Source organism: Pristiophorus japonicus, chromosome 3 (assembly GCF_044704955.1).
Source record: "Pristiophorus japonicus isolate sPriJap1 chromosome 3, sPriJap1.hap1, whole genome shotgun sequence".
NCBI classification, from domain to species: Eukaryota; Metazoa; Chordata; class Chondrichthyes; family Pristiophoridae; genus Pristiophorus; species Pristiophorus japonicus.
The window spans coordinates 193,945,524-193,965,095 of NC_091979.1; the positions used below are offsets into that span (position 1 = coordinate 193,945,524).

The 19,572-nt window shown below is 46.3% G+C and overlaps 1 protein-coding gene across 1 annotated transcript in view; it reads right to left on the reverse strand.

The window, feature by feature from the left end:
* Positions 1 to 19,572, reverse strand: part of LOC139255041 (alpha-aspartyl dipeptidase) — an 84,310-nt gene that overhangs the window by 52,450 nt on the left and 12,288 nt on the right. Inside the window, 1 exon segment of the mRNA XM_070873860.1 lies at positions 4,970 to 5,058. Within this exon segment, the coding sequence (XP_070729961.1) occupies positions 4,970 to 5,058 (89 nt within the window).

The window sequence follows — 19,572 nt, forward strand, 5'->3', positions numbered from 1 at the left end:
GTCTCGTCAGGGACTTCCTAGCCCCGGAGAAGACAACCACCAAGAGCTATGAGCAACATGTAACAATCATACACGAACAACTAAACCCGAAAGAAAGCATCCTCACAGCCAGGCACCGGTTCTACAATAACCGGCGACCTGAGGGCCAAGAAATTGCCAAGTATGCTGCACACTTAAGAAGACTAGCTGCACCGTGTGATTTTGGCGACCACCTTAATGAAGCACTATGGGACATATTTGTCATCGGAATCGGCCATGAAGGCCTCCTACACAAATTGCTCTCGGCTGACATCACGGCCACCCTGCAGAAAGCAATTCAAGTGAGCCAGCCCTACATGGTTTCGGCCAGCGACTCCAGGCGAATACTGACCCAGGACTCTAAACCGGCGAGCGCAATGCACCGCATGGATACTTCTAAAGGCAGAAATGCTGCCCCGAGTCCCTCAACCCTGAGTCCGCCACATGGGGCAAACCGGATGGCCCCGTGCTGGCGCTGTGGAGGAAACCACAGGGCCCACCAGTGCCGCAGAAAAGGCTGTACTCACCACGTCTCTGATGAGTTGGCTGATCACCAGGGCTCCGACACAGATGAAGATGAAACTGCTCAAGCCCTGGAAGAAGATTATGGAATCTTTACCTGCTCCACCGGAAGTTCTCCGTGGATGAGGGAAGTGGACATCGACGGGGTCCCAGTCTCCATGGAGATCGACACAGGGGCGAGCCAGTCAGTGATGAGCCAAATGACCTTTGAAAAAATTTGGATGAATCCTGCCACTCGACCAAAACTGTCTCCTGTCCAGGCAAAGCTGTTCACCTATACCAAAGATAAAATCCAAATGGTTGGCAGTGTAGACGTCCAGGTCTCCCAGGGCGGCGTGTTGAACAAACTCCCCCTGTGGATTGTAGCCGGAGACGGTCCCATGCTGCTGGGCAGGAATTGGATAAACCGGGTCCACATCAGGCGAAGTGGCCCTGTGGAAGAAAAGACCACGACAGCCCTCCTGCAGGAAAGCCAGGAAATGGCTGCAGCACCAGCAGCACAAGGAGAAACACTTGTAATCAAAATGGCCGCCGCCATGCCACCAGTGAGCATGGAGAAGCATCACATGACACCGAGTGGCCAATCGGATTTGAAGGCTCCCTTAAAGGAGACCGGTAACCAAAGAAATTTAAAGGGGAAGTTTCAACTATTTGAGTACGCGGACTTTAAAGCTAAAGATGCATTAAAGGGTGCAGGTATGAAAATGTATGCAAAGTAACAATGAATTGTGATGCTGGTTTAACTAATGTGACTAATGATATGAATGTAGGTGTCAGTAAGGTTAAGAACAAGTTTATTATGCTTAACTAATGATAGAGATTGTGAAATGCCTAATGTAACCATGTCTGTTGAAACCAGGACACCCAAAAATGATGCAAATGCTAGAATGTATAATGCAGGCTCGACTATGTGTGATCAGAGCCAAGGTGTCATGTATACCAGTAGGACACTGCCAAAGGACATTGGGTCCTACAGGGACCATGCTGATGCCAATGAAATCCCCCTGTGGGAGACCCCCAGTTCCAGCAGGCTACCTGACCATGTACCCTGGACCTTTGGAACGAACGTGATGCCCCTTGCAGGACACACACACAGGCAGTGGGAGCAGACCCACTACAGGGACAGTGGTCAATGGGCAGCTCATCCACCACCAATGGCAACTTGCACCAGACCAGCCCTACAGCCCCTGGCCACCAGGGCCAACACCAGGAGCATAAGGCCAATACCCTCCAGCTTCCCTGGCAAACCCTGGGATGACCTGCCCCTCATCCCAATTGGTGGACAAGGAGCCCACCCAGTTTTGTGGCCCTGCCCACCACCCCACAACTACCCACATCACAGTGTATACACACCACCCACTGCTGCAGTGGCTACCTCCCCGAGGGATCCCACAACAGTGACACCCACTTGGTTTGTGTGTGAGGGAGGGGAAACGTACGAGGCCAGCCTCAAGCACACGGGTCACACCTGGCAACCACACAACCCTCACCACAACCTCCCATTGCCCACCACTGATCACCTCCCCTGGTCATAACAACTAGGATATGAAAAATGCTCAAGGGGGAGTATTGTTGTGTATGCATGCCTGTTTACTGTGTGATGTTTGTAACACTGTTATGCAACACTGAATGTACCCTTACACTGTACGCACCTTGCCTGTACACCAGAGGGTGCTGCTGCTGGAGACCTAAGGGTTGCCTGCACACGGCAGGTAACCCAGTATAAAAGGGAACTCACAGCTTGTTGTCATCACTCAGGAGCTGCAAATAAAGGACTACAGGTCTACACAGTTTAAGTATCATACCCTGCCTCGTGGAGTCATTACTAAAGGTGCCTACATACATTATAGAAATCAAGCTTGACAAATCTTCGAGTTTTTTGAGGATGTAACTAGTAGAGTGGATAAGGGAGACCCAGTGGATGTGGTGTATTTGGACTTTCAAACGGCTTTTGACAAGTTCCCTCACGAGATTAGTGTGTAAAATTAAGGAACATGGTATTGGGGGTAATGTATTGACATGGATAGAGAACTGGTTGGCAGACAGGAAGCAAAGAGTGGGAATAAATGGGTCCTTTTAAGAATGGCAGGCAGTGACTAGTGGGGTGCCGCAGGGTTCAGTGCTGGGACCCCAGCTATTTACAATATATATTAATGATTTAGACGAAGGAATTGAATGCAATATCTCCAAGTTTGCAAATGACATTAAGCTGGGTGCCAGTGCGAGCTGCGAGGAGGATGCTAAGAGGCTGCAGGGTAACTTGGACAGGTTAGGTGAATGGACAAATGCATGGCAGATGCAGTATAATGTGGATAAATGTGAGGTTATTCACTTTGGTGGCAAAAACAGGAAGGCAGATTATTATCTGAATGGTGACAGATTAGGAAAAGGGGAGGTGCAAGGAGACCTGGGTGTCATGGGACATCAGTCATTGAAAGTTGGCATGCAAGTACAGCAGGTGGTGAAGAAGGCAAATGGCATGTTGGCCTTCATAGCAAGAGGATTTGAGTATAGGAGCAGGGAGGTCCTACTGCAGTTGTACAGGGCCTTGGTGAGGCCACACCTTGAATATTGTGTACAGTTTTGGTCTCCTAATCTGAGGAAGGACATTCTTGCTATTGAGCAAGTGCAGCGAAGATTCACCAGACTGATTCCCAGGATGGCAGGACTGACATATGAAGAAAGACTGGATCGACTAGGCTTATATTCACTGGAATTTAGAAGAATGAGAGGGGATCTCATAGAAACATATAAAATTCTGATGGGATTGGACAGGTTAGATGCAGGAAGAATGTTCCTGATGTTGGGGAAGTCCAAAACGAGGGGTCACAGTCTAAGGATAAGGGGTAAGCCATTTAGGACCGAGATGAGGAGAAACTTCTTCACTCAGAGAATTGTGAACCTGTGGAATTCTCTACCACAGAAAGTTGTTGAGGCCAGTTCGTTAGATATATTCAAAAGGGAGTTAGATGTGGTGCTTACGGCTAACGGGATCAAGGGGTATGGAGAGAAAGCAGGAATGGGGTACTGAAGTTGCATGATCAGCCGTGATCATATTGAATGGTGGTGCAGGCTCGAAGGGCCAAATAGCCCACTCCTACACCTATCTTGTATGTTTCTGAAACAAACAATTTATTTGCATCTTTTTCTTGATAGCATATGTTTATTTCCCCAGATCCTCCTTCATTCTCTTGCTTAATGTATTAATAGAATCATAGATTGTCTTGGGAAGGTGTGAAAGGAGGGCTCATTTATTTAGAGGCTGTGCTTTTACCACGTCCTATTTCTGTTGATATGTTCTGTGCCACTGGATTCACTTGCTCTGGTTTGGCAAGCCTGCTGGTTTAGAAAGGTCCCTTTTAGTATTACTCCCTAAAATCCTAAAAGCATATGGTAATTTCCAAACCAGGCAAATTCAAACAGGAATATACAAAGGCATATGAAATGTAACTGAAATGCTGCAGGCCAAATGGGCAGAATTCAGGGATCATATAGTGTGGTTAACTATGTTTGGACAGGCTTGTTTTACAGCAATAAAGGAGCTTGACACCATCCAGAAAGAAGCACTTCACTTGATCGGTAGCCCGCCATCAAATTCGTGTCCTCACCCTCCTATTGGCGCACTGTCCAATCTCGACGATGCACTTTGACAGCACCTCCCTGCGCTGCAATTCTGGCCAGTGAAGAAGACAGGAGCAGCGTTGTTGTGTAAACACCATCACATTCAAGTCGCACACCGACCTGATTTGGACATGTATTGCTGTTTTTTCATCACTGGGCTAATATCCTGGAATGTCCTGGTCAGACACCATTTTGGGAGCACCATCACCACGCAGATCACCACCACCTTTCAAGGCAACTAGGGATGGGCAATAAGTGTGGCCTTGACAGCATCACCCACATAGAATACATAATGAAAAATAATAAATCTAGCGCAGTTGAGTGAGAACCTTGTAATTAAAAAACCCAAAGATGTGCATTTATATGGCACTTTCACGACTTCAGGACATTCCAAAGCACCTTACAGCCAATTTATGCATAGCAATGTGATAATGACCAGATAAACTGTTTCAGTGGTGTTGGTTGAAGGATAAATATTGGGCAAGACACTGGGGAAAACTCCCCTGCTCATCTTTGAAATAGTGCTGTGGAATCTTTTACTTCCACCTGAGAGGCCAGGCAAGGCCAGGAAAGATGGCACCCTCAACAGCGCAGCATTTGCGAAGTGCTGCACTGAGAGTGTCAACCTAAATTTTGTGCTCCGGGCTCTGGAGTGGGATTTGAACCCGCAACCTTCTGACTCAATGCTACCCACTGAGCCGTGGTTGACACCCACACTACTTTTCTTGATTTTGTCTATAAATGGTCAGAAAATGAGTCTGAATACAGTTGCACACCATTAACTTAAAACAGTCGTCAATTTTCTTACCCAAACTTTCAAATTTCTGCCGTGCTCTCTTGGCATATGCATCTTTATTGTGAAAAGCATATGGAACAAATAACATTATTTTCACTTTACTGCAAAAAAAAGAGAAATTAGTAAGTCATCTGGATTGAAAAAGAGTATGGGGGCGAAATTTCAATTTGAATTAAGTGATTACTCTCCGCCCAAATCCTTGGGGTGGAGAATCTAGCGAAATTGGCCTCTTTTTCTTTTTCAATGTGTTAGGGAAGTGTTTTGGATGGAAGTGGGTCGGGAGCGGGGCGGAAGGCAGGCGGTTTCATCAGCGCCATGCGGAGCACGTCAGGGTGACGCTGATGACGTCAGCATGACGCAAATGTGCCACGTCGTACTGGCGCGTAGCAATGTCCCTCCACTTCAGTTAAAGGGGAGGGCCACTGCGAGCTCTGCCGACACTTTAGTGGTGCCCATTGGGCCCCAAGGGAGGGCTTCAGTCAGGCCAGCGGTCCGGCAACCAAGATGGGGTGCCAGGTTGCCTGCTGGTGGCCCGGCCGAATCCGTGGCCACCATTGTCAGGCCGACAATTAAAATAAGATGGTGGCCGCAATGGTGCGCCCTCCCCTTTAAGGGTGGACACGCCACGCAGCCACTGGCAGCTTCCCGGTGGGAAAAGCTGTCGAGGGCACCGAGCGGCAGTGGCAGTGACTCCGGTCCTGCAGGGCATATCCCTCGAGGGACAGCAAGGGTTTGTGCCGGGCTGTAACGGCACGTGCCCGACGCGGTGGGAACACGGGCGGGGCAGAAACCCGTTTCCACCGCCCCCGGCCCAGGGGCAATTTCTGATGGGTCGGCCCATCTGCCTGCCCCCGGTCTTAGAGGTGGTAATGAACCTTAAGTAGGAGGCAATTTCTGCCCCTATATAGTTTAGCATCTCTGGTCAGTTTATAATGACTGTAGCTGAGAACCTGGTGGAACACTGCTGTTGAGTTTGATCAATAGAATGCTTAGTACCACAAGATATTACTGCTATTAATCCACTAATGCAAAAGATATTCCTAATGCAATTTAACCAAGAACTGACTGCAGTGAGATGTAGAATTAATTTTGTATCTGCATTTTGTATACCTTTCTTTTGCCAGAATGATACTGATGTTAAATTGTGAGGACAGGTTGTATAGACTATGCTTATATTCCCTTGAGTATAGCAGATTAAGGGGTGATCTAATTGATGATTAAATTAATTGATAGGGTAGATCTCTCTTTGTTCTTTATCGCCCACCCAAGTATAATAAAAATATTATCATGGATATATCCTCACTGCTTTCCTCCCTCAGCCTGTGCACCGAGCGACTTCTCATCCTTGGTGACTTCAACCTCCATCTTAATCATGCTCTCTCTCCTCTGAGTTCATTACCCTCCTGTCCTCCCTTAATCTCTCCCTCCATGTAAATTCATCAACCCATATTCACGGCCACCCCCTTGACCTTGCCACCTCTCATGGCCTTGCTATTTCAACCATGTCAATTAAAGATAAGGCCATCTCTGACCATTTCCTTGTACCGCTCTCGACCCACATCCCCTTCCCCAATCCAAACCTACTCTTTTTCTGCATTCGCCCCGGATAAAAAACTCTCCAAACTCTCTTAAGACTGCACTTATCAACTCAAAACTGTCCAACCTTTGGCCCTCTATTAACAATGACATTTGTGCAGCCATCAATCTGCTCAACCACACCCTCACCACCACCTTTAATGCCCTAGTCCCTATTAAAAAGATTACTCTCTCTCATACCGACCATTCCCCTTGGTACAGCCCTCATCTTCGCTCCCTCAAGTCAAAAGGGGACAGACTTGAACGGTTGTGGCGGACAACTAGTTTTGCCATTCACTGCCAGATCTGGCTCGAACACATAAAACATTATCGGTTCTTACTCTTTCCTACAAAAACTGCTCACTATTCCAGGATCATTCTGGATTGCAAAAATAACCCCCAGCTACTGCTAACCGTCTCCTTAAACCCCCCCTCCCCTGTCTCCACCACATTCACTTCCAACAAGTGCGAGGAGCTCATGGACTTCTTTATCTCAAAGATTGAGACCATCCGATCAGCTGCCTCTGCCAGTTCCCTTCATCTTATGCTCTCACCTGCCAGCCCTAAACTCACATCTTTCTCTAGTTTCTCTTTGATCTCCCCTCTTGATCTCTCCTAGCTCATTGTCCATGAGTCCCACTTCCTGCTCCCTATTCCACTAAACTGCTGACCATCCAACTTCCTTTTTTGGCTCCCGTGTTAGCCGACATTGTTAATGGTTCCCTCTTCTCAGGAAGTGTTTCCCACTCCTTCAAATCTGCTGTCATCACCCATATCCTCAAAAAAACAACCCTTGACCCCACTTTGCTTGCTAGCTATCGTCCCATCTCCAATCTCCCTTTCCTGTCCAAAGTCCTTGAACATGTTGTCGCCTCCCAAATCTGTGACCATCTTTCCATGAATTCAATGTTTGAATCCCTTCAATCTGGTTTTTGTCTCTGCCACAGTACTGAAACGGCTCTCATTAAAGTCACAAATGACATCCTTTGTGACTGTGACAAAGGTAAACTATCTCTCCTCGTCCTTCTGGACCTGTCTGCAGCCTTTGACACAGTTGACCACTCCATCCTCCTCCAACGCCTCTCAACCATCATCCAGCTGGGTGGGACTGCACTCGCCTGGTTCCGTTCTTATCTATAATCGTAGCCAGAAAATCTCCTGTTATGGCTTCTCTTCCCACTCCTGCATCATTACCTCTGGTGTCCACCAAGGATCTATCCTTGGTCCCCTCCTATTTCTCATCTATATGCTGCCCCTTGACGATATAATCCGAAAACACGGAGTCAGTTTCCACATGTACGCTGACGACACCCAGCTCTACCTCTCCTCCACTTCTCTCGACCCCTGCTTGGTATCTAAATTGTCAGACTGCTTGTCCAACATCCAGTACTGGATGAGCAAAGATTTTCTCCAATTAAATATTGGGAAGACCGAAGCCATCATCTTTGATCCCTGCCACAAACTGCGTTCCCTAACCATTGACTCCTTCCCTCTCCCTGGCATCAATCTAAGGGTGAACCAGACTGTTCACAACTTAGGTGTCATGTTTGACCCTGAAATGAGTTTCCAGCCACATATCCGCAGTATAACTAAAACTGCCTTTTTCCACCTCCATAACATTGCCCACCTCCACCCCTGCCTCAGCTCTTCTGCTGCTGAAACCCTCATTCATGCCTTTGTTACCTCTAGACTTGACTACTCCAACTCACTCCTGGCTGGCCTCCCACATTCTACACTCCGTAAACTTGAGGTCGTCCAAAACTCAGCAGCCCGTGTCCTAACTTGCACTAAGTCACGATCACCCATCACCCCTGTGCTATCTGACCTACATTGACTACCGGTTATTCTCATCCTTGTTTACAAATCACTCCACTGCCTTTCCCATTCCTATCTCTGTAATCTTTTTCAGTCTCACAACCCCACAAGATGTCTGTGCTCCTTAAATTCTGCCCTCTTGAACATCCCTCATTATAACTGCTCAACCATCGGTGGCAGTGCCTTCAGCTGTTTGGGCCCTAAACTCTGGAACGCCCTCCCTAAACCTCACCACCTCTCTATCTCTCTTTCCTCCTTTAAGACGCTCCTTAAAACCTACCTCTTTAACCAAGCTTTTGGTCATCTGCCTTAATTTCTTTTGTGGCTTGGTAGCAAATGTATCTGTTTTGTCTTGTGAAGCAACTTGGGACATTTTACTACGTTAAAGGTGCCATATAAATAAAAGTTGTTATCAGTACGAGATAAACTATTTCCTCTGGTGGGATAGTGCAGAACAAAGGGGCAAAGCCTTAAAATTAGAACTAGGCCATTCAGGGATGATATCAGGAAGCCCTTCCTCACACAAAATGTAGTACCAGAAAATAGCACAGAACCTGGGGAATGGGAAAGATACAAAGAACAGCAAAGGGTGACAAAACAGGCAGTCAAACACAGAGTATGAAAATAAAGTTGCAAGGGATATCAAAATCAACAATTATATTAGAAAAAAGAGGGTAGTCAGGAACAATGTTGGCCCCTTAAAAACTGAAAGCGGTGATATTGTCGATGATAAGGAAATGGCGGACATGTTGAATAATTACTTTGCGTAGAAGTAGAAGAGGATAAGCATGCCGGGAATCCCAAGAAAATTAATATTTAATCAGGGACAGGGACGCAATAAAATTAATGTAACTAAAATAACATAATGAAAATAATAGCACTAAAGAGTGACAATCCCTTGGACCAGACGGTTTACATCCCAGGGATTTAAAGGAAGTAGGTGAGTACATTGCAGATGCCCTAACTGTAATCTTCCAAACTTCTCTCCATTCAGGAACCGTTCCTTTAGATTGGAAAATTGCGCCTGTCACTCCGCTATTTAAGAATGGTGAGAGAGGGAAACCAGAAAATTATAGACCAGTTTGCATAACATTGGTTGTCGGCATTGCTGCAGTCTATAATTAAGGATAGAGTGACTGAACACCTCGAAAATTTTCAGTTGATTAGAGAGAGCCAGCATGGATTTGTGAAGGGTAGGTCATGCCTGACAAACCTGATTGAATTTTTTGAAGAGGTGCTGAAAATAGTGGAGAGGTGATTGACTATGGATGTTATTTATATGGACTTTCAGAAGTGATAAAAGTCCCACATAAGAGACCATTAACTAAGGTAGAAGCCCACGGAATTGAGGGCAAACTGGTGACCTGGTTAGGAAACTGGCTGAGCGGCAGGAGACAGGAAGTAGGAATAATGGGTAGGTACTCAAATTGGCAGGATGAGACTAGTGGTGTCCCGCAGGGATCTGTGTTGGGGCCTCAACTATTCATAGCACTGATTAACGACTTCGATGATGGCACAGAATAAATTTCTATGGAGCTGGGACATTGAATAAATTGAAGACAGAAATAGACAGTTTCTTAAACGATAAGGGAATAAGGGGTTATGGAGAGCGGGCAGGGAAGTGGACCTGAGTCCATGATCAGATCAGCCATGATCGTATTAAATGGTGGAGCAGGCTCGAGGGGCTGTATGGCCTACTCCTGCTCCTATTTATTATGTTCTTATTGTGTATCTGTAAAGCATGCACTCCCATGTTCCGCCACCAGGGAGTGCATCCCCTGAAGTCACAAGGGATCCCAGCATCCCTTGGGAGCACTGTAGAAAAGCCTGTTCCTCACTCTGGAGTGTCTTAATAAAGACTGAGGTCACTGTTACTTTAACCTCCTTGTGTGCAGTCTCATCTGTGTTAGGAACACAATAACTGGCGATGAGTATACGAATCCAACGCAAAGATGCAGCAAACTGTGGGCATCCTGGAGAAGTTCTCGGAGGATGAGGACTGGGAAGCCTATGTCAAATGACTAGACCAGTACTTTGTAGCCAACGAGCTGGACGGAGAAGGAAACGCTGCAAAAAGGAGAGCGGTCCTCCTCACGGTCTGCGGGGCACTGACCTACAGCCTCATGAAGAATCTTCTGGCTCTGGTGAAACCTACAGATAAGTCGTATGAGGAGCTGTGTACATTGGTTCAGGAGCATCTTAACCCGAGTGAGAGATTGCTGATGGTGAGGTATCGGTTCTACACGTGCCAGCGATCTGAAGGTCAGAAAGTTGCAAGCTACGTTGCCGAGCTAAGGTGACTTGCAGGACAATGTGAGTTTGATGGCTACCTGGAGCAAATGCTCAGAGACTTTTTTGTACTGGGCATTGGCCACGAGACCATCCTACGAAAACTTTTGACTGTAGAGACACCGACCCTCAGTAAGGCCATTGCGATAACACAGGCGTTTATGTCCACCAGTGATAACACCAAACAAATCTCTCAGCACACAAGTGCTAGCAATGTTCATAAATTAACTGGAACTGTGTTTGCGAGCAGAAATGTACAGGGCAGAAACCACGAATCTGCAACTGCCAGCAGGCCTCAGGTGACCCAGATGACTGAGTCCGCAACAAAGGATGAGTGCAAGGCAATTCACACCTTGTTGGCGTTGTGGAGGTTTCCATTCAGCCTATTCATGCCGCTCCAAAGGGTATGTTTGCAAGAGCTGTGGAACAATGGGGCACCTCCAACAAGCTTGCTGCAAAACCTGCTAACCACCACGTGGCAGAGGAAGATCGGTCCATGGTGGATCAAAGCAATTTCGAGCCTCAGAGAGAGGAGGCAGATGCTGAAGTACACGGGGTGCACACATTTTTGATGAAATATCCACCTATGATGCTAAATGTAAAATTGAATGGCTTACCCGTAGTCATGGAACTGGAACTGGCGCTAGCCAATCCATCATGAGTAAAAAGATGTTTGAGAGACTGTGGTGCAACAAAACACTCAGACCAGCCCTGACCCCCATCCACACGAAACGGAGAACGTACACCAAAGAGCTTATCACTGTCCTGGGCAGCGCCATGGTCAAGGTCACCTACGAGGGCACGGTGCACGAACTGCCACTCTGGATTGTCATAGGTGATGACCCTACACTGCTTGGAAGGAGCTGGCTGGGCAAAATCTGCTGGAACTGGGATGACATCCGAGCACTATCGCATGTCGATGAGGCCTCGTACCCAGGTTCTTAACAAATTTCCTTCCCCTTTTGAGCCAGGCATTGGAAACTTTTCTGGGGCGAAGGTGCGGATCCACTTGGTCCCAGAGGCACGACCCATTCACCACAAGGTGCGAGCGGTATCTCACATGATGAGGGAGAGAGTGGAACTCGAGCTGGACAGGCTGCAACGTGAGGGCATCATCTCCCCAGTGGAATTCAGCGAGTGGGCCAGCCCGATTGTTCCAGTACTCAAAAGTGATGGCACGGTCAGGATTTGCGGCGATTATAAAGTAACTATTAATCGTTTCTCGCTACAGGACCAATACCCGCTACCTAAGGCAGATGACCTATTTGCGACGCTGGCAGGAGGCAACACGTTCACCAAGCTCGACCTGACTTCGGCCTACATGACGCAGGAGCTGGAGGAGTCTTCGAAGGGCCTCACCTGCATTAACATGCACAAGGCACTGTTCATCTACAACAGATGCCCGTTTGGAATTCAGTCGGCTGCAGCGATCTTCCAGAGAAACATGGAGAGCCTACTCAAGTCGGTACCACGCACGGTGGTTTTTCAGGACGAAATATTGGTCACGGGTCAGGACACCGTCGAGCACCTACAAAACCTGGAGGACGTCCTCCAGTGACTGGATCGCGTAGGGCTGTGGCTGAAGAGGTCAAAATGCGTCTTCATGGCAACAGAAGTGGAGTTTTTGGGGAGAAAGATCACGGCAGACGACATCCGGCCCACAGACACCAAGACAGAGACTATCAGGAACACGCCCAGTCCACAGAACATCATGGAGCTGCGGTCGTTCCTGGGACTCCTCAACTATTTTGGTAACTTCCTACCGGGGTTAAACACCCTCTTAGAGACCCTACATGTGTTATTGCGTAAAGGTGAGAACTGGGTATGGGAAAAAAAACAAGTAATCATTTCTTTTGAGAAGCCAGAAACATTTTATGCTCCAACAAGCTGCTTGTATTGTATAACCCGTGTAAAAGACTCGTACTAGCATGTGACGCGTCGTCGTACGGAGTCGGGTGTGTATTACAACAAGCTAACGTTGCAGGGAAGTTGCAACCTGTTGTCTATGCCTCCAGGAGCTTGTCAAAGACCAAGAGGGCCGACAGCATAATTGAGAAAGAGACATGTGTGTTTGGGGTAAAGAAAATGCATCAGTACCTGTTTGGTCTCAAATTTGAGCTGGAAACCGATCACAAGCCCCTCATATCCCTGTTCGCTGAAAACAAGGGGATAAATACTAATGCCTCAGCCCGCATACAAAGGTGGGCACTCGCGCTATCAGCGTATAACTATACCATCTGCCACAGGCCAGGCACCAAGAACTGTGCGGATGCTCTCAGTCGGCTACCATTGCCCACCACGGGGGTGGAAATGGCGCAGCCTGCAAGCTTGTTGATGGTGGCGCAGCCCGCAGACTTGTTGATGGTCATTGAAGCGTTTGAAAATGATAAATCACCTGTCACAGCCCGCCAGATTAGGACTTTGACCAGCCAAGATCCTCTGCTGTCCCTAGTAAAAAACTGTATACTGCATGGGAGCTGGGCCAGCATCCCCGTTGAACTCCAAACAGTACTTCATTGGTTGTGAAACACTTTGGCAGGTCTGCTAAGGTGCTATATAAATGTAAAATCTTCCTTTGTAAATCAAATGTTATTTGTGACCCATCCCCCACTGACATTTTTCATGCCCTGTGCATGGTGTAGAAATTTCTAGATTGACAAATTGTCTCATCATGTCTTTTTTTCTCATTTCACTGACACTGGATTAGCCTCATCGCTCTTGTATGTTTCCCCTGTGCCCTGGAGATTAAATCCAGTTCTGAAGATCACAACTTGAGTAGTGTACCTGTCGAGTGCCATTTATTTAAAGAGACATTGTTTTACTTTTGAGAAAACAGAGATGAAGAGCCAAAGTTTATGGTGCAGGACCACATCAAGGTTGAAGATGACAAAAGTAAGATATGTTCGGAAATGGTGATTAGTGCTGCCATGCCTGGGTTTTAAAAGCTTGTAGGAAGAAGAATAGAAAGTCGGGATAAATGGGTCATTTTCAGGTTGGCAAATTGTAACTAGTAGAGTGCCACAGGGATCAGTGCTGGGGCCTCAACTATTTACAATCCATATTAATGACTTGGATGAAGGGACCGAGTGTAATGTAGCCAAATTTGCTGATGATACAAAGATAGGTGGAAAAACAAATTGTGTTGAGGTCGCAAAGAATCGGCAAAGGAATATAGAGATAGGCTAAGTGAATGGGCAAAAATCTGGCAAATGGAGTATTATGTGGATAAATGTGAGGTTATCCACTTTGGTAGGAAAAATAAAAAAGCAAATTATCATTTAAATGGGGAGAGATTACAAAATGCTGAAGTACAGAGGGATCTGGGGGTCCTTGTACATGAAACACAAAAAGTTAGCATGCAGATACAGCAAGTAATTAGGAAGGCAAATGGAATGTTTGCCTTTATTGCAAGGCGGATGGAGTATAAAAGCAGAGAAGTCCTGCTACAACTGTACAGGGTATTGATGAGGCCACACCTGGAGTACTGCGTACAGTTCTGGTCTCCTTATTTAAGGAAGGATATACTTGCATTGGAGGCAGTTTAGAGAAGATTCATGAGGTTGATTCCTGAGATGAAGTTGTTGTCTTATGAAGAAAGGTTGAGCAGGTTAGGTCTATACTCATTGGAGTTTAGAAGAATGAGAGGGGATCTTATTGAAACATATAAGATTCTGAAGGCACTTGGCAAGGTGAATGCAGAGAGGATGATTTCCCTTGTGGGAGAATCTAGAACTAAGAGGCATAATTTCAAAATAAGGAGTCTCCCATTTAAAACGGAAATGAGGAGGAATTTCTTCTCTCAGAGGGTCATGAATCTTTGGAATTCTCTTCCCCAAAGAGCAGTGGAGGCTGGGTCATTGAATATATTTAAGGTGGAGATAGACAGATTTTTGAACGATAAAGGAGTCAAGAGTTATGGGGAGCGGGCAGGGAAGTGGAGCCCAAGATCAGATCAGCCATGATCTTATTGAATGGCGGAGTAGGCTCGGGGGGCCAAATGGCCTACTCCTGCTCCTATTTCTTATATTCTTATGTTCTTAGGCTGGGATATAAGGAGTGACACTATTTTTAGGTCCAGTAAAGAATGCGTTAGAGTAGCATGATGTTTGGTAAGTCAGAATTTCAACAATGTGAGACCATAAGGTCAAGGACGAATGTATACAAGGGTGCATTAGTAGCTTTGTATCATGTAGGAACATGCTCGAGGCACTAAATGGCCTACTCCTGTTTTACCATTCAATTGGATTATGGTAGATTTGTACCTTGATACCCTTAGCTAGCAAAACTCTTTCAGTCTTAGTCTTGAACATTTCAGCTGACCTAGTATCCAGTCTTTTGGGGGAGACAGTTGCAGATTTCCACTATCGTTTGTGTGAAAAATAGCTTCCTGATTTCACTCCTAAATGGTCTAGCTCTAATTTTAAGATTATGGGCTAGAGTTTCCTCGTTTTTTGCATCCATTTTACTGCTGAAATGATATATAACGCCTATATATCGCCCATTTAGCCACAAAATGGAAACTGACGGGCATTTTTCAGAAACTTATCGCCGAGCGTTACTTTCCCCATGTGCGTAATGCCGGGAAAAAATAATACCGTCCGCCCACTTTTTTTGGGTGGAATCATCAGAATGGGCGAAATCAACGACCATAATATCGCCCAGCATTACTTTCCGCATGGAATTAATGCCGAGATTCAATAATACCACCCGCCCATTTTTTTTTGTCGTAAAGAGCACATTTAGCAAAACTAACGCCCAGGAAATCGCCCAGTCACTTTCACCACCTCGCACACATATTGCCCAAAATATCGCTCGCCCCAAAAAACACCCAGAAAAAGCGGAACTATTCTGAACTAAAGCCAGGGGTGTGGCTGCCATTTTTAAAACCACAGGTCGCTTCATTCAAAAGGTTGCTTCAACTTCGGGGGAGTTGATGACCTGGCTGATGAACCCCCTGCGTGACACCCACACCGAGGCTGAGAAGCGATATAACCGGAGCCACAGGGACACACGCAATGTGGCCCATAAAACAATAACTGTGCTTAAGCAACGCTTCAGCTGTCTGGACCACTCAGGAGGGGAGCTACAATACAACCCTGAGCAAGTAGGTAAATTCATGGTCATGTGCTCCATGCTGCACAATCTGGCTATCAGGAGGGACCAAGAATTGCCGGAAGGGACTGATGCTCCACCTCAGGAGAAAGAGGAAGAGGATGATGAGGGGCTGGACGCTGACCTAGGGCCAGACAATAAGGCTGGCTATGCAACCAGCCCACGACCCCCTCCAGACTGTAGGAAAGGGCCCGTGGTGGCTACATACCTTCAAGATTCTTACGTCAGGAGCTAATAGCAACGTTATATCAGGCAAATCGTTCAGATGTGAGTGACAATGCTGACACACTGCTGTGTGTGTGCAGCTCAGACATCAATGGTGCCCATCACCTTGGTGCCAGTTAAAGTTTATGTTGAAAGCGTTAAATAAAACTTAACTTCATTCATGTTATGGAATCACCAGTGTGCAACGGTCCCGCTATCTGAGACAATGCACAACAAGTTTATGTTCAATAAAAACATTTTTATACCAATATCGGTCTGAAGCTACAGGGAGAAGGCAAAAAAGAAGTAGAAAGAAACAGAAAGGTGATGTCACAGCCAAGGGGGTAAGTGATTGGCTGGTGATTGGTGAGTAGTTTTCCTTTTTTCTCTTCTATAACAGTGAGTAAACTTTAGCATTGTTGTTGCCAATTTAAGTGTATCTAAGGGATAAGTCATGGCAGGAGAGCTCGGTCACGTGATATGCTCCTCCTGTACCATGTGGCAACTCGGACACTTCCGGTGTCCCTGACGACTATGTGTGCGGCAAGTGTATCCGCCTCCAGCTCCTGACGGTCCGCGTTGCGGAATTGGAGCTGAGGGTGGATTTACTCTGAGCATCCACGATGCTGAGAATGATGTGAGTAGCACGTGTAGCGAGTTGGTCTTACCGCAGGTGAAGGGTCCACAGCCAGCTAGGGAATGGAAGACCAGCAGGAAGAGCAGTGCAAGGAAGGTAGTGTAGGGGTCCCCTGCGGTCATCCCCCTGCAAAACAGATACACCGCTTTGAGTACTGTTGAGGGGGATGACTCATCAGGGGAGGGCAGCAGCAGCCAAGTTCATGGCACCGTGGCTGGCTCTGCTGCACAGGAGGGCAGGAAAAAGAGTGGGAGAGCGATAGTGATAGGGGATTCAATGGTAAGGGGAATAGATAGGCGTTTCTGCGGCCACAACCGAGACTCCAGGATGGTATGTTGCCTCCCTGATGCAAGGGTCAAGGATGTCTCGGAGCAGGTGCAGGACATTCTGAAAAGGGAGGGTGAACAGCCAGTTGTCGTGGTGCACATTGGTACCAACGATATAGGTAAAAAAAGGGATGAGGTCCTACGAGACGAATTTAAGGAGCTAGGAGCTAAATTAAAACGTAGGACTTCAAAAGTAGTAATCTCGGGATTTCTACCAGTGCCACGAGCTAGTCAGAGTAGGAATCGCAGGATAGCTCAGATGAATACGTGGCTTGAGCAGTGGTGCAGCAGGGAGGGATTCAAATTCCTGGGACATTGGAACCGGTTCTGGGGGAGGTGGGACCAGTACAAACCGGACGGTCTGCACCTGGGCAGGACTGGAACCAATGTCCTAGGGGGAGTGTTTGCTAGTGCTGTTGGGAAGGAGTTAAACTAATATGGCAGGGGGATGGGAACCAAATCAGGGAAACGGAGGGAAACAAAATGGAGACAAAAGCAAAAGACAGAAAGGAGATGAGTAAAAGTGGAGGGCAGAGAAACCCAAGGCAAAAAACAAAAAGGGCCACTGTACAGCAAAATTCTAAAGGGTCAAAGTGTCATAAAAAGGCAAGCCTGAAAGCTCGGTGCCTCAATGCGAGGAGTATTCGGAACCCAGGAGAGTGGGTGAGAGCTCAGATGAACAGGACCCCAAGAAAGAATGCAAAAGGCAGGAGGCAACAGAGCAGAGTAGCACTGGGGTAAGTGTAAACCACAAGGTGATAGGAAGGGACAATATGTATGAATATAAAGAGACTGCAGGAGGGGTCAAAACTAAAAATCATGGTTTAAAAACTAGTATTAAAACACTCTACCTAAACGCACGCAGCATTTGAAAAAAGGAAATGAGTTGACGGCACAAATCATTACAAATGGGTATGATTTGGTGGCCATTACAGAAACGTGATTGCAAGGGGGCCAAGACTGGAAATTAAACATACAGGGGTATCTGACAATTCAGAAAGATAGACAAGAATGGAAAGGAGGTGGGGTAGCTCTGTTAATAAAGGATGATATCAGGGCAGTTGTGAGAGACGATATTGGCTCTAATGAACAAAATGTTGAATCATTGTAGGTGGTGATTAGAGATAGTCAGGGGAAAAAGTCACTGGTGGGCGTAGTTTATAGGCCCCCAAATAATAGCTTCACAGTGGGACGGGCAATAATCAAGGGAATAATGGAGGCATGTGAAAAAGGAACGACAGTAATCATGGGGATTTTAACCTACATATCGATTGGTCAAATCAAATCGCATGGGGTAGCATTGAGGAGGAATTCATAGAATGCATATGGGATTGTTTCTTAGAACAGTATGTTACAGAACCTACAAGGGAGCAGGCTATCTTAGATCTGGTCCTGTGTAATGAGACAGGAATAATAAACGATCTCCTAGTAAAAGATCCTCTCGGAATGAGTGATCACAGTATGGTTGAATTTGTAATACAGATTGAGGGTGAGGAAGTAATGTCTCAAACGAGCGTACTATGCTTAAACAAAGGGGACTACAGTGAGATGAGGGCAGAGTTGGTTAAAGTAGACTGGGAACAGAGACTAAATGGTGGCACAATTGAGGAACAGTGGAGGACTTTTAAGGAGCTCTTTCATAGTGCTCAACAAAAATATATTCCAGTGAAAAAGAAGAACGGTAAGAGAAGGGATAATCAGCCGTGGATAACCAAGGAAATAAAGGAGAGTATCAAATTAAAACCAATGCGTATAAGGTGGCCAAGGTTAGTGGGAAACTAGGAGATTGGGAAAATTTTAAACGACAGCAAAGAATGACTAAGAAAGCAATAAAGAAAGGAAAGATAGATTACGAAAGTAAACTTGCGCAAAACATAAAAACAGATAGTAAAAGCTTTTACAGATATATAAAACGGAAAAGAGTGACTAAAGTAAATGTTGGACCCTTAGAAGATGAAAAGGGGGATTTAATAATGGGAAATATGGACATGGCTGAGACCTTAAACAATTATTTTGCTTCGGTCTTCACAGTGGAAGACACAAAAACCATGCCAAAAATTGCTGGTCACGGGAATGTGGGAAGGGAGGACCTTGAGATAATCACTATCACGAGGGGGGTAGTGCTGGACAGGCTAATGGGACTCAAGGTAGACAAGTCCCCTGGTCCTGATGAAATGCATCCCAGGGTATTAAAAGAGATGGCGGAAGTTATAGCAGATGCATTCGTTATAATCTACCAAAATTCTCTGGACTCTGGGGACGTACCAGCGGATTGGAAAGCAGCTAATGTAACGCCTCTGTTTAAAAAAGGGGGCAGACAAAAGGCAGGTAACTATAGGCTAGTTAGTTTAACATCTGTAGTGGGGAAAATGCTTGAAGCTATCATTAAGGAAGAAATAGCGGGACATCCAGATAGGAATAGTGCAATCAAGCAGATGCAACATGGATGAACGGGAAATCATGTTCAACTAATTTACTGGAATTCTTTGAGGATATAACGAGCATAGTGGAGAGAGGTGTACCGATGGATGTGGTGTATTTAGATTTCCAAAAGGCATTCGATAAGGTGCCACACAAAAGGTTACTGCAGAAGATAAAGGTACGCGGAGTCAGAGGAAATGTATTAGCATGGATCGAGAATTGGCTGGCTAACAGAA